At 39.6% G+C, this 25,141-nt stretch overlaps 1 protein-coding gene across 3 annotated transcripts in view; it reads right to left on the reverse strand.

Annotated features, from left to right (window-relative positions):
* Positions 1 to 22,954, reverse strand: part of LOC117426204 (cyclin-dependent kinase 15) — a 60,443-nt gene extending 37,489 nt beyond the window's left edge. For 2 of the 3 annotated variants that reach the window (XM_034043582.3, XM_034043581.3), the window contains exons 1-10: positions 22,695 to 22,954; positions 17,628 to 17,659; positions 7,615 to 7,764; positions 6,984 to 7,078; positions 6,124 to 6,203; positions 4,700 to 4,794; positions 3,400 to 3,462; positions 2,457 to 2,580; positions 2,099 to 2,219; positions 1,209 to 1,302 (exon numbers count right to left, since the gene is read on the reverse strand). In XM_034043582.3, the coding sequence (XP_033899473.3) occupies positions 1,209 to 1,302; positions 2,099 to 2,219; positions 2,457 to 2,580; positions 3,400 to 3,462; positions 4,700 to 4,794; positions 6,124 to 6,203; positions 6,984 to 7,078; positions 7,615 to 7,764; positions 17,628 to 17,659; positions 22,695 to 22,740 (900 nt within the window). In that variant the 5' untranslated portion in view covers positions 22,741 to 22,954. Of the gene's footprint in view, positions 1 to 1,208; positions 1,303 to 2,098; positions 2,220 to 2,456; positions 2,581 to 3,399; positions 3,463 to 4,699; positions 4,795 to 6,123; positions 6,204 to 6,983; positions 7,079 to 7,614; positions 7,765 to 9,550; positions 9,658 to 17,627; positions 17,660 to 22,694 lie in introns of those variants that run through there. The other variant, XM_059033554.1, reaches the window with a different exon arrangement.
* Between the last annotated feature and the right edge of the window lie 2,187 nt (positions 22,955 to 25,141).

Genomic DNA, 25,141 nt, shown 5'->3' on the forward strand with positions numbered 1-25,141 from the left:
CTTTAATAAAACTATAGGAAACACTTCAAAGTGCAGTTACATTAACAAGATGTATGCAGTTTCACTGTAGTTGCCTTCCACATGTACTGAGTAAGGTACAGTATCCACAATAGCAGTCATTGTACTTGTACAAACAATATATACTGGTTCAATAATATTTTTTTTCAATTATGCATTGGTTAAAAAATAAAAATAAAAGCTTTGATAAATAATGTTGAATTGGGTCAGTTTTTTTTGTGCATTCTTATTTGCACCATTATTTTGTGATAGATAAAAAAAAATATTGTAAAACAACTACAGCAACAACACCAACACCATTATGTAATATATGCCTATCAAGGCAAGCCATGCTCTGACATGAGACCCATTACCAATACTGCACCTGCATCACCCCAGCCTCTGCTCATCACAAGGAGAGAGTGAGTGTAACTATATTAAGAGGACTTTGTTACTATATTACAATAACCATACGGTGAGATGATGATTTAGATACAGTCTTTTTATCTTTGTAGCTTTGCTTTAAAATCTAATTTGGTGGGTTTTGATACGGTAAAGATGTGTGTTCAATAGAAACATTAGGCTGAGGATTTCTCATGGCTTCTCAGGGACTGTCCAGTGCAGGATTTCTGGATGCCAACCCCTCTACTGTCTCATGGCCTGTATGCATATTACATTTACATTGACATTCACTTGCTGACATCATGATGGTGTGCCAGAAATCCCCAGATCAGTATCTAGGACTGGTTTTGCTATAAAACCTCATATAAAAGCCATCAAATACAGCCGTGCAAGGAATTAACAATAAATAATCATTGATTTAAAAAAAGCTAATTAATTATTAGTTCACTGTAAAATAATACTGTATATAAAACATTCATTATTATTTAAAAAAAAAAATCTAAAAATAACGAGTGGATAGATGTACCAACCTAAGTTGTTTTGTTTTTTTTACTGGTTTTGTAACATTAACCATTTTCCCCTTTTACAATGAAAAAAGCAAATTAACAACCTGAATATATCTTACCAAATTTTGTGAAGTTTGAACACCTGTTTGAAATGGATACAGTATAGAGGCAGAGGCAAATCCTTTGAAGTCACTTAGTGCCCAGAGTATGCCACATCTTTGCACAATATTAATCAGACAATGATGCATTGTCACATCACAGTCTCATGTCTGGGAGAGCCTATTGCTCAGCTTTTTCACTTACTGCCCAGATCTTCTGCAGTTGTTCAACGATATCTGTGACACCAGGGAAAGCAGGGGATCCTTGTAGCATCTCGATAAATATACAGCCCACACCCCTGGGAATGCAATGACAAAGAGACTGAAACTGAAAAATGATCTACAAAGTGATTCTGAAGAACAACTAGAATAGACAAACAACTTACCATTCAACTAAAGAGCAAGCTCTAGTCGAGAGGTAAGTACATGTCTTATGCTGATGTCAGCATAATTAACTCATCAGCCGGTAGGAGGAGATTCATTACATTCTCCCCCTGCTTAATCAAATCTTGTCCTCGATTGTAAACACAAGTGTGTGTCCATCTCGGCTCAGAGAGGGAGTTTCAGTGTCAGATTTGTGACCACTCGCTGTCCCTAAGGATTCGGAGTGACTTTACAGAATCATGTGTCTCACAAGCCAACATAAATGTTATAGCTTATAATAATAATAATAATAATAATAATAATAATAATAATAATAATAATAATAATGATGCAAATAACACAAGCTCACAATCCAACACAAATGTTATAGCTTATAATAACAATAATAATAATAATAATGCAAAGAACACAGACATTTAAATACCTGTTTCAACAACAGGGGTCAAGATTATTTCTCATAGGGCACCACTGTAATGAATTTGGCATCTCAGCCCATTGAATTGAATAGAAAGGTTCAAGACAAATGCCTTACTATTCAATAAAGAGCAAGTCGAGAGGTAAGTACATGTCTAATGCTGATGTCAGAATTATTAACTCATCAGCCGCTAAAAGGAGGAGATTCATTACAATATGACTGGATGACAGCGGTGGTGTACACAGCTATACCCAGTCTTTGAGATTGTTTGAAGGATGGAGTGCAGGGGCTCTCACCACATGTCCAGTCCGGTGGAGTAGTCCGTGGCTCCTAGAAGAACATCAGGGGGCCGGTACCACAGCGTCACCACCTCTGAGGAGTAGGTTTGACTGGGGATAGACTTGGCCCGGGCCAAACCTGCCAAACAACAAATCGTTACAATGGAGGGCTCGCTATATTTTAACATTACTTGATTTAGAGGTTATGGGTCATTTTAACATTTTATTCTTATGCAAAGGTTTCTCGGTAGAAAAAAAAAAACTGTTTGAAACCTTGATGGTTAATGACTCCAGACTTTCAGAGTTAATTTTGTTTCAAACTGTGCAGTGAAGCAGAAAAGTAAATGCAGTGGCTTGTTTCTGGTCCTGAACTCACCAAAATCTGCAAGCTTGAGCTCCCCCAGGTAGCTGATCAGCAGGTTCTGCGGTTTGAGGTCTCGGTGCAGAATCCTCTGGCGGTGGATATATGACAGACCCCTCAGCAATTGAAACAGTAAGACCTGCGAGAGAAACATCAAGACTACAAGTCACTTCACATGACACACTCCTTGCTTAGCAAAGTGACGGCAACCGATTATCTGTAATACAAGATCATATTTTGCACAACCATGTGTCATGTTAGCTATTTAACCTAACAGTGTTCCAGACTGGATATGTCATAGGTTGTATTTAATAAGTCCCAGTGATTGGGCTATATGGAAACACTTTTAGAGTGATCGACATTTCTGGGAATTAATTAACCTGGAATTATCGGCGATAACCAAAAAATGCCAGTCATTTCCAATGTCCAAATTCATACTTTCGGTTTTTACATGTGGTACTCATTTTCATACTTTTCTAATACCTTGCATTTGCTGCTAAAAGTGCTGTCAATTAGACATGTTTTAGAAATCTGCTTTTTTGTAGTTTCCCATGCTTGTACTATGCCCAACCATGGTTAACTGTGTTATTTACCATGTACTGACTGCTCTGTGATTTGCCACAGTATATCATAGTGAACTTCTGATGGGAAACAGTAATATGAAACATGCAAGGGAGGCAGTTGAGAAAACGTCCTGAATAGAGTCATATTTGTGACTGTTACTCACTCACTCAGTCAGAAAGTTAACGTTAAAGGTAGGGTCTTACTGTGACCATTCCCGGCATTTAGGGCTCTCTAGACAAGTTAAAGGCAGATTTAGAGACTATTGATAATAACTCTGTATTGGAGCAACATAACCACTGAGAATGATTGCAAACACAATGAGGACAATACACTTTAACTCTAAAATACCACTCTCTCCATCAGAGTTTTATATTATATATTCAGTAACTGTTACCTTTACATTGTATGAATGCAGGCCCCCAGGGTGCTGAATCATATATTGTGCTAGATCAGTTTGCTAGAGAGAGAGAGAGAGAGAGAGAGAGAGAGAGAGAGAGAGAGAGAGAGAGAGAGAGAGAGAGAGAGAGAGAGAGAGAGAGAGAGAGAAAGGGGGGGGATGTTGACAAGAACAAGCTGTTAACACATAATATATCATTGCCCAGCGTTATATCTGTTGTTTTTCTAATAAGTCAATCTTGTGAGTCATAACCAAGGCTTAAGGCCCAGTTTTTACTGTTACAGTATACAGTATATTTATATACTGGTATGTGTTACTTTCAAAACTGCACCTGTGAGACCTATATAGCGCATAGAAGTGCACAACAGGTAGGATTTATGAAATTGAGTTGTGAACTGTAACTCCTTTTAATCTACAATTTTGAGTGGAGTTGTGCTTCTTAGACCTCTATACAGGCCTGCTGTGCCATGGGGTGGGAGTGAGCAGAACATTCAGATTCGACTTGCCTTTTTAAATAATTATTTTTAGTTCTATCATGTGATTTGACCACCAGGTGGCATCACACACAAATACTGTAAAGGGGAACTATTTTTTGCTCCAATTCTATTTCTTTGGCCGGTAATTTTGCCCTTTTGAAAGAGTAGTTGAACCACATCAGATAAAGATTCTCATCTCAGCATTTTCAAGAAAAAGTTAGAATTTGGCACAGTGAAATTCGGCAAAAATTAAATGTTCTGCTTTTAGTAAATAAAAGCACCTTTTAGTAGCTGCTATCCGGAGGACATGTATTCTGTGTGAGCAGCTGCAATGGTAGAACAGCTGTAATTCAATTCCAGGCAAATTTCAGGGTTGTTTGCCATTAAAGTCACCAGATGCACATGTTTCAATGGCTCTGTAAAAGACCATACAGTTCTGCCTCTGAGCAGCTGATAAATCTTTATAAATTGCTGTGTAACATTTCTTCCTTTGTCTGGGGCCCATTTCAATTTGGTACCATACCAACAGAGAGTGATATGGTAAGACCAGAAGTATATTCTCTCCAACCAGTATTGGGAAAGATGAATGTATGCAGAATGACCCTGCACAAAATATATTGATATCCATAAATAGAGATAACTATTTGATTTAGTAAGTGCTGCAGTACCTCAAATAGTTTGTAAGCGTGGCAAATAGTGACCTACACAGAACCAATAATAGAGAACCATACAGAACAACCCTACTGTTATAATAGGTTACTAAATGGTTAAGAAATGAATTATTACTAGACAAATGTTGAACCAGGAATAGTATAACTCACCACATACTCAAAAACAAATGTCAGGGTCTCTCTTGTGTGAATGATGTCATGGAGAAGGACAATATTGGCATGTTTCAGGCCCTTAAGCAATGAGGCTGAAATTTCACAACAAAAAGTGATTGTTAGGCAAAAGAAGTCAGTTAGTACAGGGGTTCCAAACTGTGGTCCGACACAGTCCCTAGTGGACCGCGGGAGCAATGACATTATATGTTTGTTTTTTTTTTCTATTAATGGCGAAAAGCAAGCGCCGGCAGCTGCTGTCAAGGGAGTCTTGGCGGACTGTCAATCAATGCAGAAATTCACAAATCAAATTGCCTGCCTGTAGGCGGGGTTTAAAGCGAGAGCTTTGACAATAAGGCAGTGTTAAGGTCACGTGATCGCTCTGCTGCAGGTGTAAAAAGTGTGTTCAGAATGTTATAAAATTACAGTATGTCGAAAACGCTACCAAAGAATACTTTTTGCAAAGCACAAAGACCAAAAAAGGCAGCTACAGAAGTTTGAATGCATTTGTACCGTGGGCTCAGCTTTGAGGTGCTGGAACAGGTTTTTTCTTTAGAAGAAACGTTTTCATGCTAACGTTTGTTTCTTGATAACATTCATTTAAAAATTCAATTGATGCCTATGATGAATACGTTTTTGTGATTAATTAGCTATTAACATTTAAAATGTTGAGTACTTTATATATGTTTCAATAGTAACTAAATCAAGTCATAAATGAAAGTCATAAATCTACATACGTAAAAAAAAGTTTGGAAACCCCTGAGTTAGTAGAATGATCTCAAGATCTGAAGACTTCCCAGTGTGTTAATGTGTTATTTCCCAAAGGAAAGCAGCTAAATACCAAGAAAAATAGCTTTTGTTGGTAGCCCAGTTGTCTTTGGAGCATGCTGCTGCAAGTATAGGAGCCAAATGACTCCATCTCCACAGCAATTGCTGTGTCACCTAGTGAGTATGTATCCCATGCTAAGAGCAGCTAGTAAACTATGCAGGTGGGAAAATCATATCACACCGTAATAAATTCACAAACCAATCATTAATCATTAATTAGCTAACTGATCAATTAATTAGCTAATTCATCGCTGTAACATATTCATTCATAAACTGAGGATGTTGTCTTGTTGCAAAGCAATAGAAAAATGGTTCTCAATCTGGGGCCCAGGCCTCCAGAGGAAAAGTTATCAAATCTAATCTGTATGTAATGTTTGAATAGTGATATTGCACTGTTTACGGTATCTATTGAAGATGCTTTCAATACAACAGTCTTCATTATCTTTATAGTGGAATACAGCCCCTAAGATCTGAAATGTTTTGGTGTCACTGCATTGTATAGCATGATTTGCCCTTTCCTCAGTTTTACAGCTTCTCTGTTCAGATTTGCAGTAGAGGACTAAAACAACAAATGAAGTTGTGTAAAATGACCCTACCTTCTCTAATAGCTGTGAATGGCACGCCTTCTTCTGTCTTCATCCTAATCACTTTTAAAGCAACAAGGTGTCCATTTATCCTGCAATCAATCCATAAATAAAAGCATCACTTAGACTGAATCTGTGCTCAGACAGTCTGGTTTTAATTAACAGCCGGCAATGCAATGACTGTCCAGCTGTATCTTTCCCTTGCCTGAATTTCCTTAATTATTTACAATATTTGTAGTGCAAGCAGGGCTTTTTGATATTTCAGCTGTTAAACTTTGCCACAGTGTCACAGTATAGATTAGCGTGTTTGGAAGCCTTAAATTATCTGCACCGTGGCAACAGTTGTATAAAAGCTCAGCCAGAAAAAAAAAAAAATTATCATTTGTACATTTGGTATCACAAATTATTTGCAGTGTGGGTTACCGTTTTTGCTCAACTGTCCACACACATATAGCAGCCCAATTTTACTGCCAACAGACTAATAAGCAACCTGTATGACTTTTAATGAAGAATAAATATACACCCTGACCGGGTCCAAAGGGTGGGAGAGTCAACTTCCCTGTGGGACACGCTTCCTAAAGCACTCCTCCAAACACACACAAACACATGCACACACAGACACGGGTGTTTATAGTGCTGGATTGCAGTATCCAAACACCCCAGGGGCAGAGGCAAGCAAATCACCAAATTATGGTAATTTACGGTAAATTCCACGTTTAACCAATTTAATCCAATATGTAACCTGTAAAATTACTGAGCAAATATACCATTGTAAACATATACAGTATAAGGTTGGTTTTGAGAAGTATTTCACAATTTTTTAAGTGTAATATGTTCAGAAATCAGGGTTTGCATGCAAAGCCTACACTGACCGGCTGATCCCTTTATAAACAGTGGCGTAGGAACCCTCTCCCAGCTTCTCCAGGTTCAGGTAGGAGGTGGCTGTCCCAAACTGGAGGCCAGTTCTCTAAATGCAAGGATTGATTAGGGTTAGCTTTGCTCTTTATCGGGAAAAATAGATAGCACCATCCAATTACGTTGTCATTATAAACTATCAATGGGAATTCACAGTTAGTACAATTCCGAACAGAGCTCTATGCTAGCCATTGGTAGAACTGAACCAAGATTTTCAGATTTTGACATTATAATGGTAGGATATGTCAAAACACAATAGTAGTGTGCTACCATATACGGACCACAGTGAAATATTTGTTATCCACTGTGTTGTCATTACTGGTAATGATGACATCTGCAGTATGGTACCCCAGTAGTGTTTTTTTGGGGGGTAGATTCTTTCCTCCTGCACCCAAATACATGCAGGACAGAGCTGAATTAGTTAATAGTAGGGACTGCCTACTGCTGTATATAATGTGGGCATATATTATATCATTTGTAGCAAACCCTGCCAATAGCTTCCTTGCTTCTGCAGGATGTATAAATATATAAATAAAGGCAGCTCACATTCCCATCTTTCCTGTGGAAACAATTTCAACAGGTCCTCACCCATTGGAATCCTTCTTCGAAGCTCTTTCTTCCCAATGGGTCACTGTTGCTCCTTGACCTTTGAACTGTCAACCTCCTGACCTGTAGGGTGTGGAACCAATGGGGCTGGATCTCCTCTGAAGGAAATGCAGAATCGGTGAGGTCAGTCAGCTGGAAAACATTAACATAGAAAAAGATGATTAAATTGTCTGCATATCGTTTAGGGCACAGTTTACAAAGTTAGTTCATGAGTTATTTAAAACCATTCTTCTTAGTGTATAATGCATGTTTCATATGCATGCAATGTTTATAAACCGTTGTTGGCTTCTTTAAACTAGAGCAGGTTTTTGAGTACAACATTTTTTTTTTTTTAAATATGCATTCATGCATTGTAGACCCAGAGGAACAGCGAGGTTTCTGTTTTTATGTATCTGTAATTATAACCACCAATTTAAACAAAGATCCATGACTGCAGAACAACTGGGCTGGGGGCATTTGTTGCCTGTTTAAAAAATGTTGATATGCAAAAACTGATAATCATCCCATCTGTAAATATGCAAAATATTTAAATGAGCAATCTGTCCCTCAGGCGCCTTATTGCTCTGCATAAAAAGGGTTTGCGTCATCATTGTAACTGCCTTGGCAGCCAGTCACCTCAGCAAAAGCACATTTCTTTGGGGAAAATAAAGAATAAACTACTTTTCATCTATACAGGTATTTGTGGAACATCTCTGACTTTTAGACAAAACAACCTTCACAATATCAATTCAATTATGAGGAAACTTCCTTGTTACCTAAGCTGGATTTGAACCTGAGGTGAAAGGTTGATGCGTTAATCCAACACCTGGTTCTGTTTCAATGAACTAGTAATGCTAAAGACTGAGTTTAGATACAGACGAGGCTGTCCCACCAGTGGCAGGATTCTTCATATTGTTTCTTCAACGTGCCTCAGCTGCTGTGAATCCAGAAATCTAGTCAATTATACACAGCCTCTGAACTGCAGCGACATGAACTGTTGTGTCAAATTGTATGGCCCTTTAACAATAACAGCAGTCGACAGGGCTTTGATCCTGGGTCTCCACAGGACAAACCCAGGGCCTTTGACGAAACTGCCAGACAGCAACTGGACTGATGTTCTCGCTTAACCTTGTGACAGGGAGCAGGGAACAACATAACAAACTCTGTCTTCAGGCAATAATTAGACAGGCTGGAGAGTTCCTGGTGGAAAGGAAGGGGTGGTTCAGTGCCTGTGGCATCAGCAATGTCAGTAACAAAGACTGCAGGAATACTCTGGAAGGAAAACTATCATTCTGGATGGTTGAATCAGGACAATCATTCAAGGTTAAACCCATAATAAACATTTGTAGCAAGCAATATAGAGAGTAACCTGAGATGCTCTACATGTTTGTGCATGAAAAACTGTATAGGGTCCTGTATGATACAAACTGATATCAGGCTTGTATCTTACATAGCAACCTATACAATATATTTGTATAAATATATAGTAAATAAGAATAACTAAACAGTTATCAAACGTGTCATCATTTCAAGCTGATAGATACTATAACAATGAAACAAGCCATCTAATAGAAACTGTCTGATACAAAGACATTTCAGATGGCTGCATCACATCAATATCATGGTCTTCTATATATTATATACATTACCTGCAAAAAATAAACAACATTTCCCTGTGGTCTAAACTAAGATCATTTTAAGAATAGAACCCGGATGAAAATATTAAGACCGTCTCAACAGAAGTATAGATACTTTGTAGGTGAAGTGGTCCTGGGATACTAGCTTACAGCGTTCATCACGACAGCAGCACAGGCTATTGTTGTGGCTCAATCCCACAAAGCAGAATCTCAGAAGTAATATGTATGCTAATCCAACACACAGGCAGGCAAGCAAGCAAGGCCACTCTAAGCCCAGGCAGTTCTCAACATCGATACAGTACCTCCATGGCAGGGAGTTCATCTAGACTTTCGCTGTCCTGAGTGCCCCCCTCTTCTGTTTTATCTGGGAAACAGCAGCAGAAGCAACTTTCACACACCTCCCTCAAAGAGCTCACACACAGGACCCAGTCCTCCATACTCCTCACTGTCTCCTTGTGAAACTCTTTCATTTGTTAGCAGCACAACTGAGGCTTCCAAAATGCTTCAATGCTCATATGACTTGCATGAGCCTTGCTTCAAGTAAGTCCCATGACTTTTTTCTATTTCTTTCCTACTGTGAAACAAGCACAGCTATTCAAACATAATGACAGTTCAAGCATGGGGGAGTCTCTTGTGCACAAAATGTGGCGCTCTTGTGTTTTTATGGTGAGAGCTGCGCTTTTGCTTCTTCTCTACTTGTAATGACAGTGTTTGTTTCACTTGTCTCCAAAGTAGTTGGATTTTGCTCTTGCATTTACAGGTTACCTGTGCTTGTCTACCTTTATTTATTTGTAAAAACAATTACATTTTTCTATCCAATTTGATGTGCTCAATTTGAATGCTGCAAACCAGTTACCAATCAGCAGGACTGAGATTGACGCTTTTTAACCAACAAATATAAGCAGCATATTGTACCAAGTTACTGAACCCTAGAGGCCCAGCTCAGCCTGGGGAGTTCTGCACCTGGACTCTTTTGGTACCTGACCAGTAGGGGTCACTGAAGTGCCATGGTGTGCAATATCTTGACAAATTTAATCTCTAAACACACTTAGGATGCAAACCACACTTGTATGACACCCTGAACACCCAGGTGGCTGTGCTTTTACAAGGTGAGTTACTTGGGGCACCTTCTATACATTTATAAAAGTTTACGAAAATATACAGGTTCCATAGTGAAAGTATGGTAAAGCACAGTGATTAATGGTTGTTAAAAATACTACAAATGCATACAATACAGTACATACACTGATGGAATATAATACTAAAATTGTCACAGTTCCCCTTGCAGTATTTTACATTATTTACATGGATCTTTCTCTCCTGAGCTCGCTGTGCTCACTATGTGTTGGTCTATGAATCTGCACCAGAAAAAAAAAAAAAAACTGGCCAACTGGGGGAAACAAATGAGTGATCATTTAGTGTTTTGAAAATTTAACATTGCAACCTGCTAAATTACCGTACAAATGTGCTAAGGGAAAACAGGCTTAGAATTAGTACATGCAGCAGGAAAAAAGCAAAGCTATTCTATTTCCCCTAGAACTCCAGGGAGAGATATTAGTTTTGACTTTGTTTTCATCAGGTTAAAGCTAAAACAATAAATATTGGAATTTTTGTAGTCTCATTTAGTTTTGTTTTTCTAATGGGGAACATGTGGAAGCAACGGGATATTGAGAGTAATTTACATTCCCTGAATATTTATTACAGATTCAATTAATTAAAGTGTTTGCTCCCTATCTGAGGTAAGTTTGCATGAGTGTGCCGTAGGTAGGTAAATGTTAGTTGTTAAGTTCAGTGTATTTCAGAGTTTCGCCAGGATAACCTGCATGGCTGCCACAGAACACCTGGGTGCAAGAGCCCACAAGACTTTGCCCAGCCACTAGGATGACCCAAGTAAGTCACTTGCTCCAGAACCTATGACAAGTCCAATAGCAATATTTATTGCAGTTGTTCTGAATGGTACATATTTCAACTTAGGCAAAATGTGTTTCTGTTTCATCAACTAAATGACAATAGTTCACTTTTGCAAAGGTACAAATCCTGTTGATTTTGGGTTTGCCATGACAATATTTGTTTCTCCATCTTTATTGTGTTCTGACAGGAATACACTGAACTGTAAAGCTTCATTGGGTTTTAAACACACATCTATAGCATAACCCCAAAGCTCAACAATACACCATCATGAAGATTCTTTCTAGTGGATTATACCCCAACAGAGATTCCATAACAAACAGAAACACTAGATGTGCTTCATGGCTTGTGGCTAATGATGCTGTAGATGAGGCGTATGAGAGGAAGAAACTGCGGTATGCTCAACTAGCCACTGAAGCGGAACAGCGAGGATGGAGAGTTCGGGTTTACCCAGTGGAAGTGGGTTGTCGAGGATTTGTGGCACACTCTACAACCCGGTTTCTCAGAGACGTCGGATTCAGTGGCCAAGAGTTGCGTCGCACAGTGAAGAACTTATCTGAAGCAGCAGAGAGGAGCAGCAACTGGCTGTGGTTGAGACGGAAAGATTCTGGCTGGGGACAGGTAAGTAAGCTGGGCTGAGTTGAGTGGGGGACGGAGGGGGGTGATGCTGGGACGCCAGAATCACCGTCGAGCCCTCTTGAGGTGTCGTGGGCTAGTCGACGAAACACTGAGGATGGAAGGTGCCCACTTGAAAACCCCAGAGATGTACCCTACTTAGCTCAATCCAGACGGTTGTCATGCTGATGCGCTGGGGAGGCCGCACTTTGGTTGATCCCCGGAGCCAGCATCGCAGCCGTTGTGTGTGCTGATGCGCCAGGGAGGCAAAATAAGCTGATCCCTGGAGCCAGCATTACACTTCAGCCATTAACACCAGACAGAAGGATATCTACATCATCATATGGAAGGAAACGTAAATGGATGGAGACACACATGGATCACATTAGTTTACTGTAAAGCTACGTCTTAGTTGGTGCTTATCTTGGCGAGAGCCGAGTTCAAATCAGCATGAAGTTTTAACATCTACTCTCGTGTAATGGAAATCATGAAGATCTGGATACGTCCAGTGACTGCTGTGAATAGTGCAGCTGGCAACAAGGGAAAGACCTTGTGACAGCCTGGAGAGACAGCTGACAGGAGGAAAGAGACCCCATTGGGGCTGGTAAGGGTTAGCTACCCTTGTCGGCAGTATCCAGCTCTGTGTTTACAGGATGCTGGAGACACCCGCCCAAGGCTTCTAAGAAATTAAAGAGAAAAATACCCCTAGAGTCTGCGAGAGCGGGGGCGGAAGATGACTCAACGTTGGACAACACGGTTAACGACTTAGGAACGGAAACGGATATGAGTATGGAGAGTACTTCACAAAAGACTAGTTCAAGATCTGCAGTTAACAAAGACATGGAACTCCAGGTTTGTGTCTGCGGCTGGAGCAAGGCGACAACGGTCAGGGGTTTGAAGATTCATCAAGGGAGAATGAAATGCTTGAGGGAGAAGGGACAAGGGCCTCGCATTGATCAGTACTTCTTACGAAGTCAGTCAAGTCAGTCGAATGAAATCCAGCGACAGGAAGCAAACCACAGTTCGCAGGATATCAGCACCCCTGTCATAGATGTGAGGAGGACTTGCATGGACACAGTTAGTGATGAACCTAATGATCCTTGTGAACCCGGTCAGACAAACCAGCATAAGAGAGAAAAGAACCTCAACGGGCACAAGCCTGGAGTTAAATGGCCAAGAGCTTGTGAGAAAACTGCATGGGACACAGTAAACACAGATCTCTGCGTCGCATTGGAAAGATTAAGTGGAACAGTTGAAAAGAAGCTGGATAAATTTGGGGACATCATCTACGCATATGGAAGTGAGAGGTTTGGAGTTGAAAAAAGGAAGGAAAAAGTACAAACTATTCCTGGAAAGTCTAGACGGCAGCAGGAGATTGAACGCTTAGTTAGAGAAAGGAGACAGCTGAGGAACCAATGGAGAAGAGCAGAACAAAGTCAGAAGGAGGGACTCAATCTCTTACAAAAGGTCATAAAAGATAAGCTTGCAACATTGCGCAGAGCTGAGCGCCTACGGAAACGCTACAAAAAGAAGGAGCGTGCGAGAGCTAACTTTTATAAAGACCCATTCAAATTTGTAAAGAAGTTATTCACCAGTGAGAAGAATGGCACACTAAAAGCATCTAAGGTTGAGCTGGAGAGATATTTGGAGGAAACACATACAGATTCAAAAAGGCAGGAGCCTATGTCAATTCCGTCAGACATCCCACCTATCAATCCACCAGAATACCAAATGGAGGACTGTGCACCTAAGTGGAAAGAAATAGAGCAAGCTGTGAAAAAAGCAAGGGCTTCATCATCTCCAGGGCCTAATGGAGTTCCGTACAGAGTGTACAAGAGTGCTTCAGGAGTTCTACGAATTCTGTGGAAATTGATGAAAGTGGCATGGGAAAAACAGGTTGTACCAAGAGCATGGCGCCGAGCAGGTGGAGTCTTTATACCTAAAGAAAAAGATTCTACAAGCATCAGTCAGTTTCGTCCCATTTCCCTATTAAACGTAGAAGGCAAGATTTTCTTCAGCATTATTGCTCAGAGATTGTCTGCTTACCTATTAAAGAACTGCTTCATTGACACTTCAATACAAAAAGCGGGCATTCCAGGTTTCCCAGGTTGCTTAGAACACATCAATGTGATCTGGCAACAAATTCAATCAGCTAAAAAGGAGAGGAAGGAGCTCCATGTGACATTCCTGGATTTGGCTAATGCATATGGTTCAGTGCCACATGAACTACTTTGGGCAGCATTTGATTTTTTCAGTGTACCGATGACAATAACAAATTTAGTGAAAGCCTATTTTGGAGATTTGCAATTCAGTTTTTCAACTTCAGAATTCAGCACTACATGGCAATGCCTAGAGGTTGGAATAATGGCAGGATGCACCATTTCTCCACTGGCTTTTACCATGGCAATGGAAGTAATCATTAGGGCATCAAAATGGGTAGTAGGAGGAGAGCGCTTGGCTTCTGGAATGCGATTACCACCAATTCGAGCATATATGGATGACATGACAACCATGACTACAACAGTAGCCTGCACTAATCGATTATTGGGCAAATTAACCAATAACATTGAATGGGCACGAATGCAATTCAAGCCCACTAAATCAAGGAGCATCTCTATAATTAAAGGCAAAGTAGTAGATAAAACATTCTTCATTAATGGTGAGGCAATACCAACAGTGTCTGAGAAGCCAGTGAAGAGTCTTGGGAGATGGTACGACGGGGATCTAAAGGACACAGTTCGTGTGGGAGAAGTTAGACAACAAGCAGTGGAAGGGTTGAAGAGCATAGACAGCTGCGCTCTACCAGGTAAACTAAAACTCTGGTGCTTTCAGTTTGGTCTACTGCCGAGGTTGCTGTGGCCACTGACTGTGTACGAGGTTTCTTTGACAACAGTAGAGAAGCTGGAAGCTTTAATCAGTTCATACATCAGGAAATGGTTGGGAGTTCCACGCTGCCTCAGCAGAGTGGGACTTTATGGTAAAGGAATACTGCAGCTACCAGTCTCTGCTCTAACCGAGGAGTTTAAGTGCGCCAAGGTCAGACTGGAAATGACATTAGTAGAGTCACGGGATAAATGCGTAAGGGAGGCAGCACCTGTGTTGAAAACTGGAAGAAAGTGGGCGGCAAAGAAAGCTGTGGAAGATGCAAAGGCTGCCCTTCGAATTGGTGATATCATGGGGCAAGTTCAGCATGGAAGAGGGGGTCTTGGTTTCAGTTCAACTCCTCCTACATGGCACAAGGCGGCCCCAGCTCAAAGAAGGAAGCTGGTAGTCAACGAGGTGCAAAAGCAGGAGGAGAGGATGAGGTGTATAAAGGCCATTTCCCAGGCCAAACAGGGAGAATGGATGAGATGGGAGAGTGTGGAACAACGCAAGATTGGCTGGCAAGACCTATGGTCAATGGAACAGAGCAGGATCAGTTTCCTCATCAGGTCAACATATGATGTTCTCCCATCACCACAGAACCTAAACCTCTGGGTAGGAGAGGATCCCTCATGTCCTTTGTGTTCATCACCTGCAACATTAAGGCACATTTTGACAGGATGTAAGGTGGCTCTTAGCCAAGGACGGTTTACTTGGCGCCATGACCAGGTGCTGCGATGTTTGGCCTTAGCATTGGAAGACAAGCGTAACATGACCAATAAGTTGCCACCTGTTCCATCAAAACATTACACACAAAAGACAACATTCCTCCGCCCAGGAGAGCAACCACCAAGAAAAGGTGTTAAAACCAATCCTCGCCCAGGACAACTGGAAGCTGCTAGAGACTGGAATATGCTGGCAGATGTTGGTCAACGGCTTATTTTTCCACCTGAGATTGCCACCACTAACCTTCGACCAGATATTGTCTTGTGGTCTGGATCAGCACGCCTTGTTCACCTGGTAGAGTTAACAGTGCCATGGGAGGATGCTGTAGATGAGGCGTATGAGAGGAAGAAACTGCGGTATGCTCAACTAGCCACTGAAGCGGAACAGCGAGGATGGAGAGTTCGGGTTTACCCAGTGGAAGTGGGTTGTCGAGGATTTGTGGCACACTCTACAACCCGGTTTCTCAGAGACGTCGGATTCAGTGGCCAAGAGTTGCGTCGCACAGTGAAGAACTTATCTGAAGCAGCAGAGAGGAGCAGCAACTGGCTGTGGTTGAGACGGAAAGATTCTGGCTGGGGACAGGTAAGTAAGCTGGGCTGAGTTGAGTGGGGGACGGAGGGGGGTGATGCTGGGACGCCAGAATCACCGTCGAGCCCTCTTGAGGTGTCGTGGGCTAGTCGACGAAACACTGAGGATGGAAGGTGCCCACTTGAAAACCCCAGAGATGTACCCTACTTAGCTCAATCCAGACGGTTGTCATGCTGATGCGCTGGGGAGGCCGCACTTTGGTTGATCCCCGGAGCCAGCATCGCAGCCGTTGTGTGTGCTGATGCGCCAGGGAGGCAAAATAAGCTGATCCCTGGAGCCAGCATTACACTTCAGCCATTAACACCAGACAGAAGGATATCTACATCATCATATGGAAGGAAACGTAAATGGATGGAGACACACATGGATCACATTAGTTTACTGTAAAGCTACGTCTTAGTTGGTGCTTATCTTGGCGAGAGCCGAGTTCAAATCAGCATGAAGTTTTAACATCTACTCTCGTGTAATGGAAACCTGAACACCCTTGATTTAATTGTATGCCTTTTGTTTATTTCTTTAGCTTGCAAAGCTGTTAAATTGAAATACCTTCCTCGAGCAGTCTTCACAATGCCATTAATTAAACTTTGTAACACCTAATTAAAATTCTTAGCAATTAAGCATGTTATCAGAAAAATTCAGAAAAGCCGCATTTTTTATAAATTCTATTTCCTTCTTGAGACTGCACTTTGGATCGGTTTAAGGAAGCTCGCTACGATAAGAGATATTCTGAGGAACAAAAATGAATGGGTTTCTAAAGCCTTCTTCAAAGATGTATGAAGATAACAACTGATACGTTTGTAGTGACAGGCTCACTGTAACACAGTTTGCATGTTGTTTTTCATTTGTTATCATCATGGCACCACATGTTCAAGAGGGAAAACACCATTTGACGCACAACACAGTTTTTCAATTTGTCTGTAATTGTGCTGTATTTGAACTGCAGTTGTTTTACAAGTAATGTGTGTTTACAATAATCCCTTCTCAATCACCAGTATAGTGGTCATAATGGAACCTTTATAAAAGTTTACCACTGTGTGTTTGCAGTTTTGCCATGCTTTTCCCATGGCTTTTCTATGCATTTACCGTAGTTTACCATGGACTGCCATGTTTATTAATACCTCGCTATTCTTTACCTTCCTGACCTATGCTTTACCAGGCCTTCACTATGCTTTATTACACTTTTATAAGGGAGAGTTGGAGGGAAATATTCAGAATCTCCACTGAAAGCTACTGACCAACACTGAGTGATCTGAATAGTAAAGAGGTCTTTATATGGATCTGGTCATTTGGGATCTACTACGCTAGCGGTCACAGAAAAGACATTTGACAAAATATATCTGGTGAATTTGAATGTGATAGTGATTCGACGTAGCAATTGGAATTCATCCCATCATCTCAATCTTTTTTTCATGACACTGTAGGTTACTGTACCTCCACTTAAGGAAACTTTTTTCTGTTGCTTTAGTCCTATAAAAAAACTACTTTATGATTCAATGGACACAGGGACTGAAAGAAACTAAGCATAAACATTTGGCTTCATTGTGGTGTCAGCTGAAATGCTTGTGTTCCATAACTTCCTTGTAATATATATATATATATATCTTTGTTTTATTTTATGAACCTGAAGTCATGGGTTGATTATACAGGCAGATACCAGAAGTGTCATGCTGAGCTCCTTACCTCCTCATAGCCCAGGTGTCTCTGCTTCAGACCTGTTAAAAAAAGGAGGTTTACATGTTAGTTCCACTGATAACACCTAGAGCCCATAACACATGATGCCTACTGTAATATCTCATTCTGTAATGTGCTGTTGTTACATAATCTATAAAGATAGATAAAGTGATCGCCACTCAGCTACATTTAGGCATTATGTGTATATGCTCTCTGGCTCCCTGTTGTTAAATAATTATATTGTCTTGTTTTGCATTACTTTATTTTTATTTAGAAAACTAAATTGCAGACAGGTACTAAAAATGGGCCAATATTTATTGACATTTTTGGGTAGGTTAGAAGTTGGAGTAGGTTGGAATAAAGCTGTCTCCTATCAGGTAGGCTGACCGGACCATTGAAATACACAATTCGGGGTGAGGTCAGTTTGTCTTGCCATGAGCTCTACTTGAAGAGTAATCTAAAATACTTAAACTACATTAACTAGCTTTTACATCAAAGGAGGCTGTGTGGTCCAGTGGTTAAAGAAACGGCCTTGTAACCAGAAGGTCCCTGGTTCAAATCCCACCTCAGCCACTGATTCATTGTGTGACCCTGAGCAAGTCACTTAACCTCCTTGTACTCCGTCTTTCGGGTGAGACGTAATTGTAAGTGACTCTGCAGCTGATGCATAGTTCACACATCCTAGTCTCTGTAAGTCGCCTTGGATAAAGGCGTCTGCTAAATAAACAAATAATAATAATAATAAATAATCAAGGGCAATTGAGGTAGGCCACGTTCCCTTGGACAAGTGCGCTTGTTATTTTGTTTTTAAATGCTATCATCATGTTGGACCCCAACCAAGAACTCACTTAAATGCAGCATAGGCTGTCAATTATTAACAGGTGTCGCCAATTAAATGTTGCATTTCAGACCGTTAAATCCATAAAACAGCAGATATTATTTTTAACACTGTATTAGCGTAGTGTTTTTTTTTTTGTTTGTTTTTACAATTATAAATCACAACAAAAGAACATTTAACAAATATAGGTTAACACTATGTTGTATGAATTAAAAAGGAGAGCTGAGGAAACAAAAAATATTTATTTGGTAATGGCTACAGTTGGACATAGTTGCACCAGGCGACCGAAAGCTTCCTATGATGAGAGGAAAAGGTCTTGGGCTGGAATCCGACCTCCCGATGCTAGAGGGCACTGGGCCAACACTTAGAACCCAATACAAAGATCACGTGACTGCGATGTACGTCACGCTTCCCAGGGACGCCATCTTTGTATGGGGCAACAGTATGGGCATATGATTCCCTGTCACTCAGGTCAAGTGCATATTTAGAACACCTGCAGGGCACTGACTGGTGTTCCACTGATCTCAGGGGCGGGGAACCCCGCTGTTGTACTTGTTTGGAAGCTGGTGAGTGTGGACCAGGGAGAGACAAAGGGAGTTTATGATACGGATTTAACGCTGCTAATTATTTATTGCACAGAGTACGAAAAAGACTGAGACTTTGAGAGACTAAATGCAGAAGGACTGCACCGTTTACTCCTTCACTCCCTTCTCCCTATTGTTTTGTTTTATGATTTTTGTAAATAAACTCACCCTAAAATCGGGTTTTTCTTTTGGAAATAAGTTTGGACATTGTTTTATTACCCACCCCCTTTCACACTTCCCCTCACAGCCCTACAAGTACACCTCAGTCCTGCCACTCAGTCCTTGGCTTTTCTCAAGCTGAGACCCTCTCCCAGACTATTGTGCTAACGCAGTAGTTTCTTTTCAATTTAGAGCACCAATGTTTCATTTGTGTGTTAGGCAGCTCTTTGCCCTATAGCTGTTTTAATGATAAGCAAAGCAGCCTCTGAATAACACCAGCATCTAGATCATTATCTCTTTTACAACTGCAGGTGCAGTTGGTGCTACAACATCTTTAGTAGCAAATTATTCTTTTCAAGCCTACTTGCGCTTAGAAAGTAAAAATAGGGTACATGGAGTTTGGGCATTATATAAAACTGAAGGTCAATTCAGTGAAAGGTTGTATTCCCAGCAATACTGTTGTTATGGTGCAATTGCAAAAGCAAAGGCAAATTTGCTTGGAGGAATACACAATTTAGACAGTATAAAACAGCAAAGAAACAACACAGTAAACTATATGAGCTATTAAACCTGCAACTCAGTTGTTTCCTGCTAGGATTATACTGTTAAAATTGTTTTATTTTCTTTCTCTTGTCTTTGTTGAGATGGCTTACAAATATGTCCTACGCTATCTAGACTGGTAGAATTTAATCAACCTTTTTTTTTTTTGTTTACTCCATTGGTAATATAAAGCAAAGCTTCAAGATCACTGACATGAAATCTATAAGAAATGCAATTTCGCTGGACTGTGGCTGCATTAGATGTGACCTTAATAAGTGCCTCAGAAAAGATTGAGTGCTGCTGCCAATTTATATTTACGAGGAGGTATGGGATGACTGTAGCTCCTTTACCTTTGAATTACTACCAGGCTGGATACAGATTTAATCTAAGTCTCTTCCAGTGTTTCACCTCAGTGCAACTCAGCATTCAGCACACGATCACACATAATGTAAAACAACTTGGGATCCTGTCTGAAGCATTATCTCTGTATGGTAATGCTTTTATCAGGGCGTGAAAAGCAGCATATACCAGGTTTCTCTATAAAACACCAGGTAAGTGGATGAATGGATATCTTGTAACAATTGTAAGTCGCCCTGGATAAGGGCATCTGCTATCTTGTAACCTTGTAAAATTATGAATACAGTCACTAATTATTTTCTAATTTCCTGATCTGAAGTTAAAGAAAAAGAGATACTCCACGAAGAAATGTTTTAATGTAGGATTACAAAAGAAAAAAAAAAGGTTAGTCAGGAAATTAAGGCCAGCGCTGGAGTGAATATTTTGAACAAATCTCTGTCATAGATCACTGGACTGTCCCTTTAAATGTCTCCAGCCAAATGGCAGCTCAAAATGACAGCTTTATTTTAATTGGCATCTACAGTATGTAGCATCCATAAGACCTTCAAAAAGACTACTTAACCCTGTAACACTGTGCACAGTCCTTTGGATGAGATGTAAAACCGAGGTCCTATTGTAAGTGACTCTGCAGCAGCAGTTGTGATGCATAGTTCACCCCCTAGTCTTTGGATAAAAGCATCTGCTAAATGACTAAATAATAATAATAATAATAATAATAATAATAATAATAATAATAATAATAATAATAATAATAATCCTTTCTAATCACTTTGAAAACCAACATGAGATGCATATAAGTATTGAGAATGATTCAGTTTAAGAAGTATGTCAATTGTATCCTGTAGCATTTCTACTGTGATATTAAGTAATATTATTTTGTAACATTATAGTACAAAAAAATTATAAAACTTAATAATAATAAACTTGCAAAACACCCCAAATTAAAAATGTAAATTATTGAAAAATGTAGAGAAGCACCACCATTTCTGTTTTATGTAATTAAAATATATAAAGTGTTATGAATACTTATATGTGATTATAACAGATTATACACATAGACACAGAGTTATGAAGCCTGTATGAAGGGGTGATAATGCATCATATCCAATTAGAATAATAATACCGAAAGACGCATCTGTTGTACAAAGCTGTACAATGCAGCCCTCAAAGGAGAACACCTTCCAATTTGTTTGTGTCTGTGCAGGTGATTGTATGCCCATGAGGAATCAAACCCCATTCATATGCCATCATTTGATCTGCTTGAGTGAAGATGTTCAGCCCAGCCCAAAAAAACTAAAAAAAATCTAACAAACTGTGCCTGTACCGTGTTCAGTTATGAAAGCAGAAGTGTCCCAAATTCTTGTTAGTTGAATTGTTTGTGGAAATGTTAAATTTCCATCTAGCATAATTGCAATTGATCACAGTTTTTGTTTATTTGGTACTTTAGGTTGCTATAACCCTAGCTGTGCCATTATTCAAATTTTATCACTGCCAACTAAACAGGCATGCTCCTGCTATAAGGTTATGGATGCCATATATGCAAGCTCTAGTGTAGCTCAATAAAGCTAAACTAATGTTAACACTGTAAAAAAGGGTTTTCAATTTACCTTAAAAGGTTCAGTGTTATGATTGTTGAATTGCAGTACAATAAATGAATGATGTGTGCATGTCTTCACTGTATTATATAAACCAGTGGCATTCACAGAGCATACAAGAACATTATTTTGGATTAACTGTACTGTGCGATTTACAATTTTTACTGCGTAGTTTTGGAAGCTTCAACCGTCCTCTAAAAATTCCCAAGATTGAAACACACACACACACACGCACACACACACACACACACAAACACACACACACACACACACACACACACCCTACACACATGCACACGCACACACACACACGTTTGCTTTCCTATATTTGTGGGGACTTCTCATTGACTCTCAATATATTTTTCTATTTCTATTTCTGACTGTAGTCAGACAAAACTCAACACAGGGTGCAAGTCTACAACAAACTAAATATTTTGACACTTTTATGTTTTATTTTTTGAAGGCATATTTAGTTCTTAAAAGCATGTTTTACAAAGTGGGGACGTACCCAGAACGTGATTTTTTTCAGGAGTTACTATCTTTGTGGGAACATTTTCTCAAATTTTGTCCGCACATTGAAAGTAATACCTGCCCGCACACACACACACACACACACACACACACACACACACACACACTTTTTGCACTACTAAGCATGCAGTAATAATGAAAGATTAAATTACACCTGCCATACGACATTATGATCACACTATTCTTCATTATATACTATTATGAATTTAAAATGTATATAGTACCTCACAGACATGTTCAATAGCAGTGCCCATTGTGTGTTAAAATATAAGACAGTCAATGATGCTCACTATTGCATAACAATGCATCTAGGATAACAAATATTGATAACTGCTCCAGTATGTATGTAAGTATATCAGTAGCACCATGCAAAAATGCAACCACTGCAAAAAATAGCAAGACATTTACTGGTAATGCCACTTGCTGTACTACAGTACCCTCTTGTTAAGTATTAATAAGGTCTTTTACTCACCTAAACGGTTGAAAGCATCTGATGCAGCTTGCCTGAGGTTCTGCATTCTGTAGCTGTTGAATCCTTTTTTTAACAGAGCTTGTTAGTACAGTCCTCTTGTCATGATCAGCAGTTCTGCTACATGTATTCACATAGCCAGCAGGTTAATCATTTGTACCATCTATTGAAACGGCAGCAACACATCTTCGTTTAAGAGTGGTTCAGCAGAGTCTTAGTAATATCCTGATATACAAGGGGGGTGATGTTATATGCTGCTGCCACTGCTGCTGCTGCTGGAGAGCTGAAATCCAATCAGTGCTAACTGTAGGGGGTGCTGGCTGTTTCAAATGAATTGTCCTCAGGGAGCTGGCACAGAGTGGATGTATTATGCTCAAGAAGTATTGAGTGCAAGTGGAGTCCTTTTGCTACCGCATGCAAAAACTTGCTTAGAAAATAATGTTAGTGGTTTTATTTATTTATTTATTTATTTATTTATTTATTTATGGATTTTATTTTTTAAAAAAACCACACACACACAAATAATATCTCATAAATTCGTTTTAGCTAAATTATTAAAGTTGTCTTACAATCATGATCAATTTTATACTAAAATATGATTCCCAGGTTATATTCTTCCATAGCTTAAACTTCTGTGCACTCAGCTTCATTAGAAACCAGGGACTGCTTAATTTGCAGTTGCCTGCCATAGACATACAGTACATAATACAGGCTTGATCATCCAGTGTCTTTTTATTAATAAAGTGCTCAGAATTATTGCAAACATCATAAAAGGAAAAGGGAAAAAATAGCGATGACATATATATATATATATATATATATATATATATATATATATATATATATAGTGGTAATACAGTGGGGGAGTTTCCATGTATGGTTATTTACAAGTGGCGATGCGCGTGCACATTTGGAGAACAGCTCAACAGGATAATGAAAATAATGGCCACAGAGAGGGATAGGGTAAATCTAATTTTCTCGTGAGCATGATGTAAAACATAGGAAATCCACATTTCACGTGAAAACGTCCACTGCTCCTAATACAGACAGCCTTTGGAGCACACATGGAATGTGTCTGGCGCAGATCTCTATAATCCTAGATCTCTGCAGGTTTTCAGCCATGGTGATCTGCAATAGCTGGGTTGGACAGTTTCATTATATACCTCGAGTTAATTATTTTCTTTTTTCTTTAATAAATAAGTCGTGTGATCAATTAGTGGAAATATTATTCACTACTAACGGTATGCCACCCCACTAATGGACATTTGAAAAACAATTTGGGCAAGCACAGTAAAACACATTATTAAACAACCAGGCACTAGGCGTTTACAAATCACAGCTTACCTACAGTACATGAGATCATCAGCACCAGCATTAGACTTGCACTTATATGTCCGCTATAAAATCAATCTCTCTATTAATATGCAATGAAGTTCTCGACTGTGCCCAATATATAAGAAGGATCCGGAGGTTTTCAATTAATAAGAATAGCGTAAACAATTACCAATACTGGTCTACTTTTATGAAAAAAAGAAGATGATGTTTGCTAACAAATGATCTTTTAGGAAAGCTGTTTTAGAGCATCTGAAAAAGCCATGTGATTAATAAATGACTCTTCAGTAACTGCCAGTAGGTCTAAATAAAATAGATTCATATATATACAGACGTGCTCAAATTTGTTGGTACCCTTACAGCTCATTGAAATAATGCTTCATTCCTCCTGAAAAGTGATGAAATTAAAAGCTATTTTATCATGTATACTTGCATGCCTTTGGTATGTCATAGAATAAAGCAAAGAAGCTGTGAAAAGAGATGAATTATTGCTTATTCTACAAAGATACCTGACACATTTGTTGGTACCCCTTAGAAAAGATAATAAATAATTGGATTATAGTGATATTTCAAACTAATTAGTTTCTTTAATTAGTATCACACATGTCTCCAATCTTGTCATTCAGCCTATTTAAATGGAGAAAAGTAGTCACTTTGCTGTTTAGTATCATTGTGTGCACCACACTGAACATGGACCAGAGAAAGCAAAGGAGAGAGTTGTCTGAGGAGATCAGAAAGAAAATAATAGACAAGCATGGTAAAGGTAAAGGCTACAAGACCATCTCCAAGCAGCTTGATGTTCCTGTGACAACAGTTGCAAATATTACTAAGAAGTTTAAGGTCCATGGAACTGTAGCCAACCTCCCTGGGCGCGGCCGCAAGAGGAAAATCGACCCCAGATTGAACAGAAAGATAGTGCGAATGGTAGAAAAAGAACCAAGGATAACTGCCAAAGAGATACAAGCTGAACTCCAAGGTGAAGGTACGTCAGTTTCTGATCGTACCATCCGTCGCTTTTTGAGCGAAAGTGGGCTCCATGGAAGAAGACCCAGGAGGACTCCACTTTTGAAAGAAAAACATAAAAAAGCCAGACTGGAATTTGCTAAAATGCATATTGA

Source organism: Acipenser ruthenus, chromosome 11 (genome assembly GCF_902713425.1).
Source record: "Acipenser ruthenus chromosome 11, fAciRut3.2 maternal haplotype, whole genome shotgun sequence".
Taxonomy (NCBI): Eukaryota; Metazoa; Chordata; class Actinopteri; order Acipenseriformes; family Acipenseridae; genus Acipenser; species Acipenser ruthenus.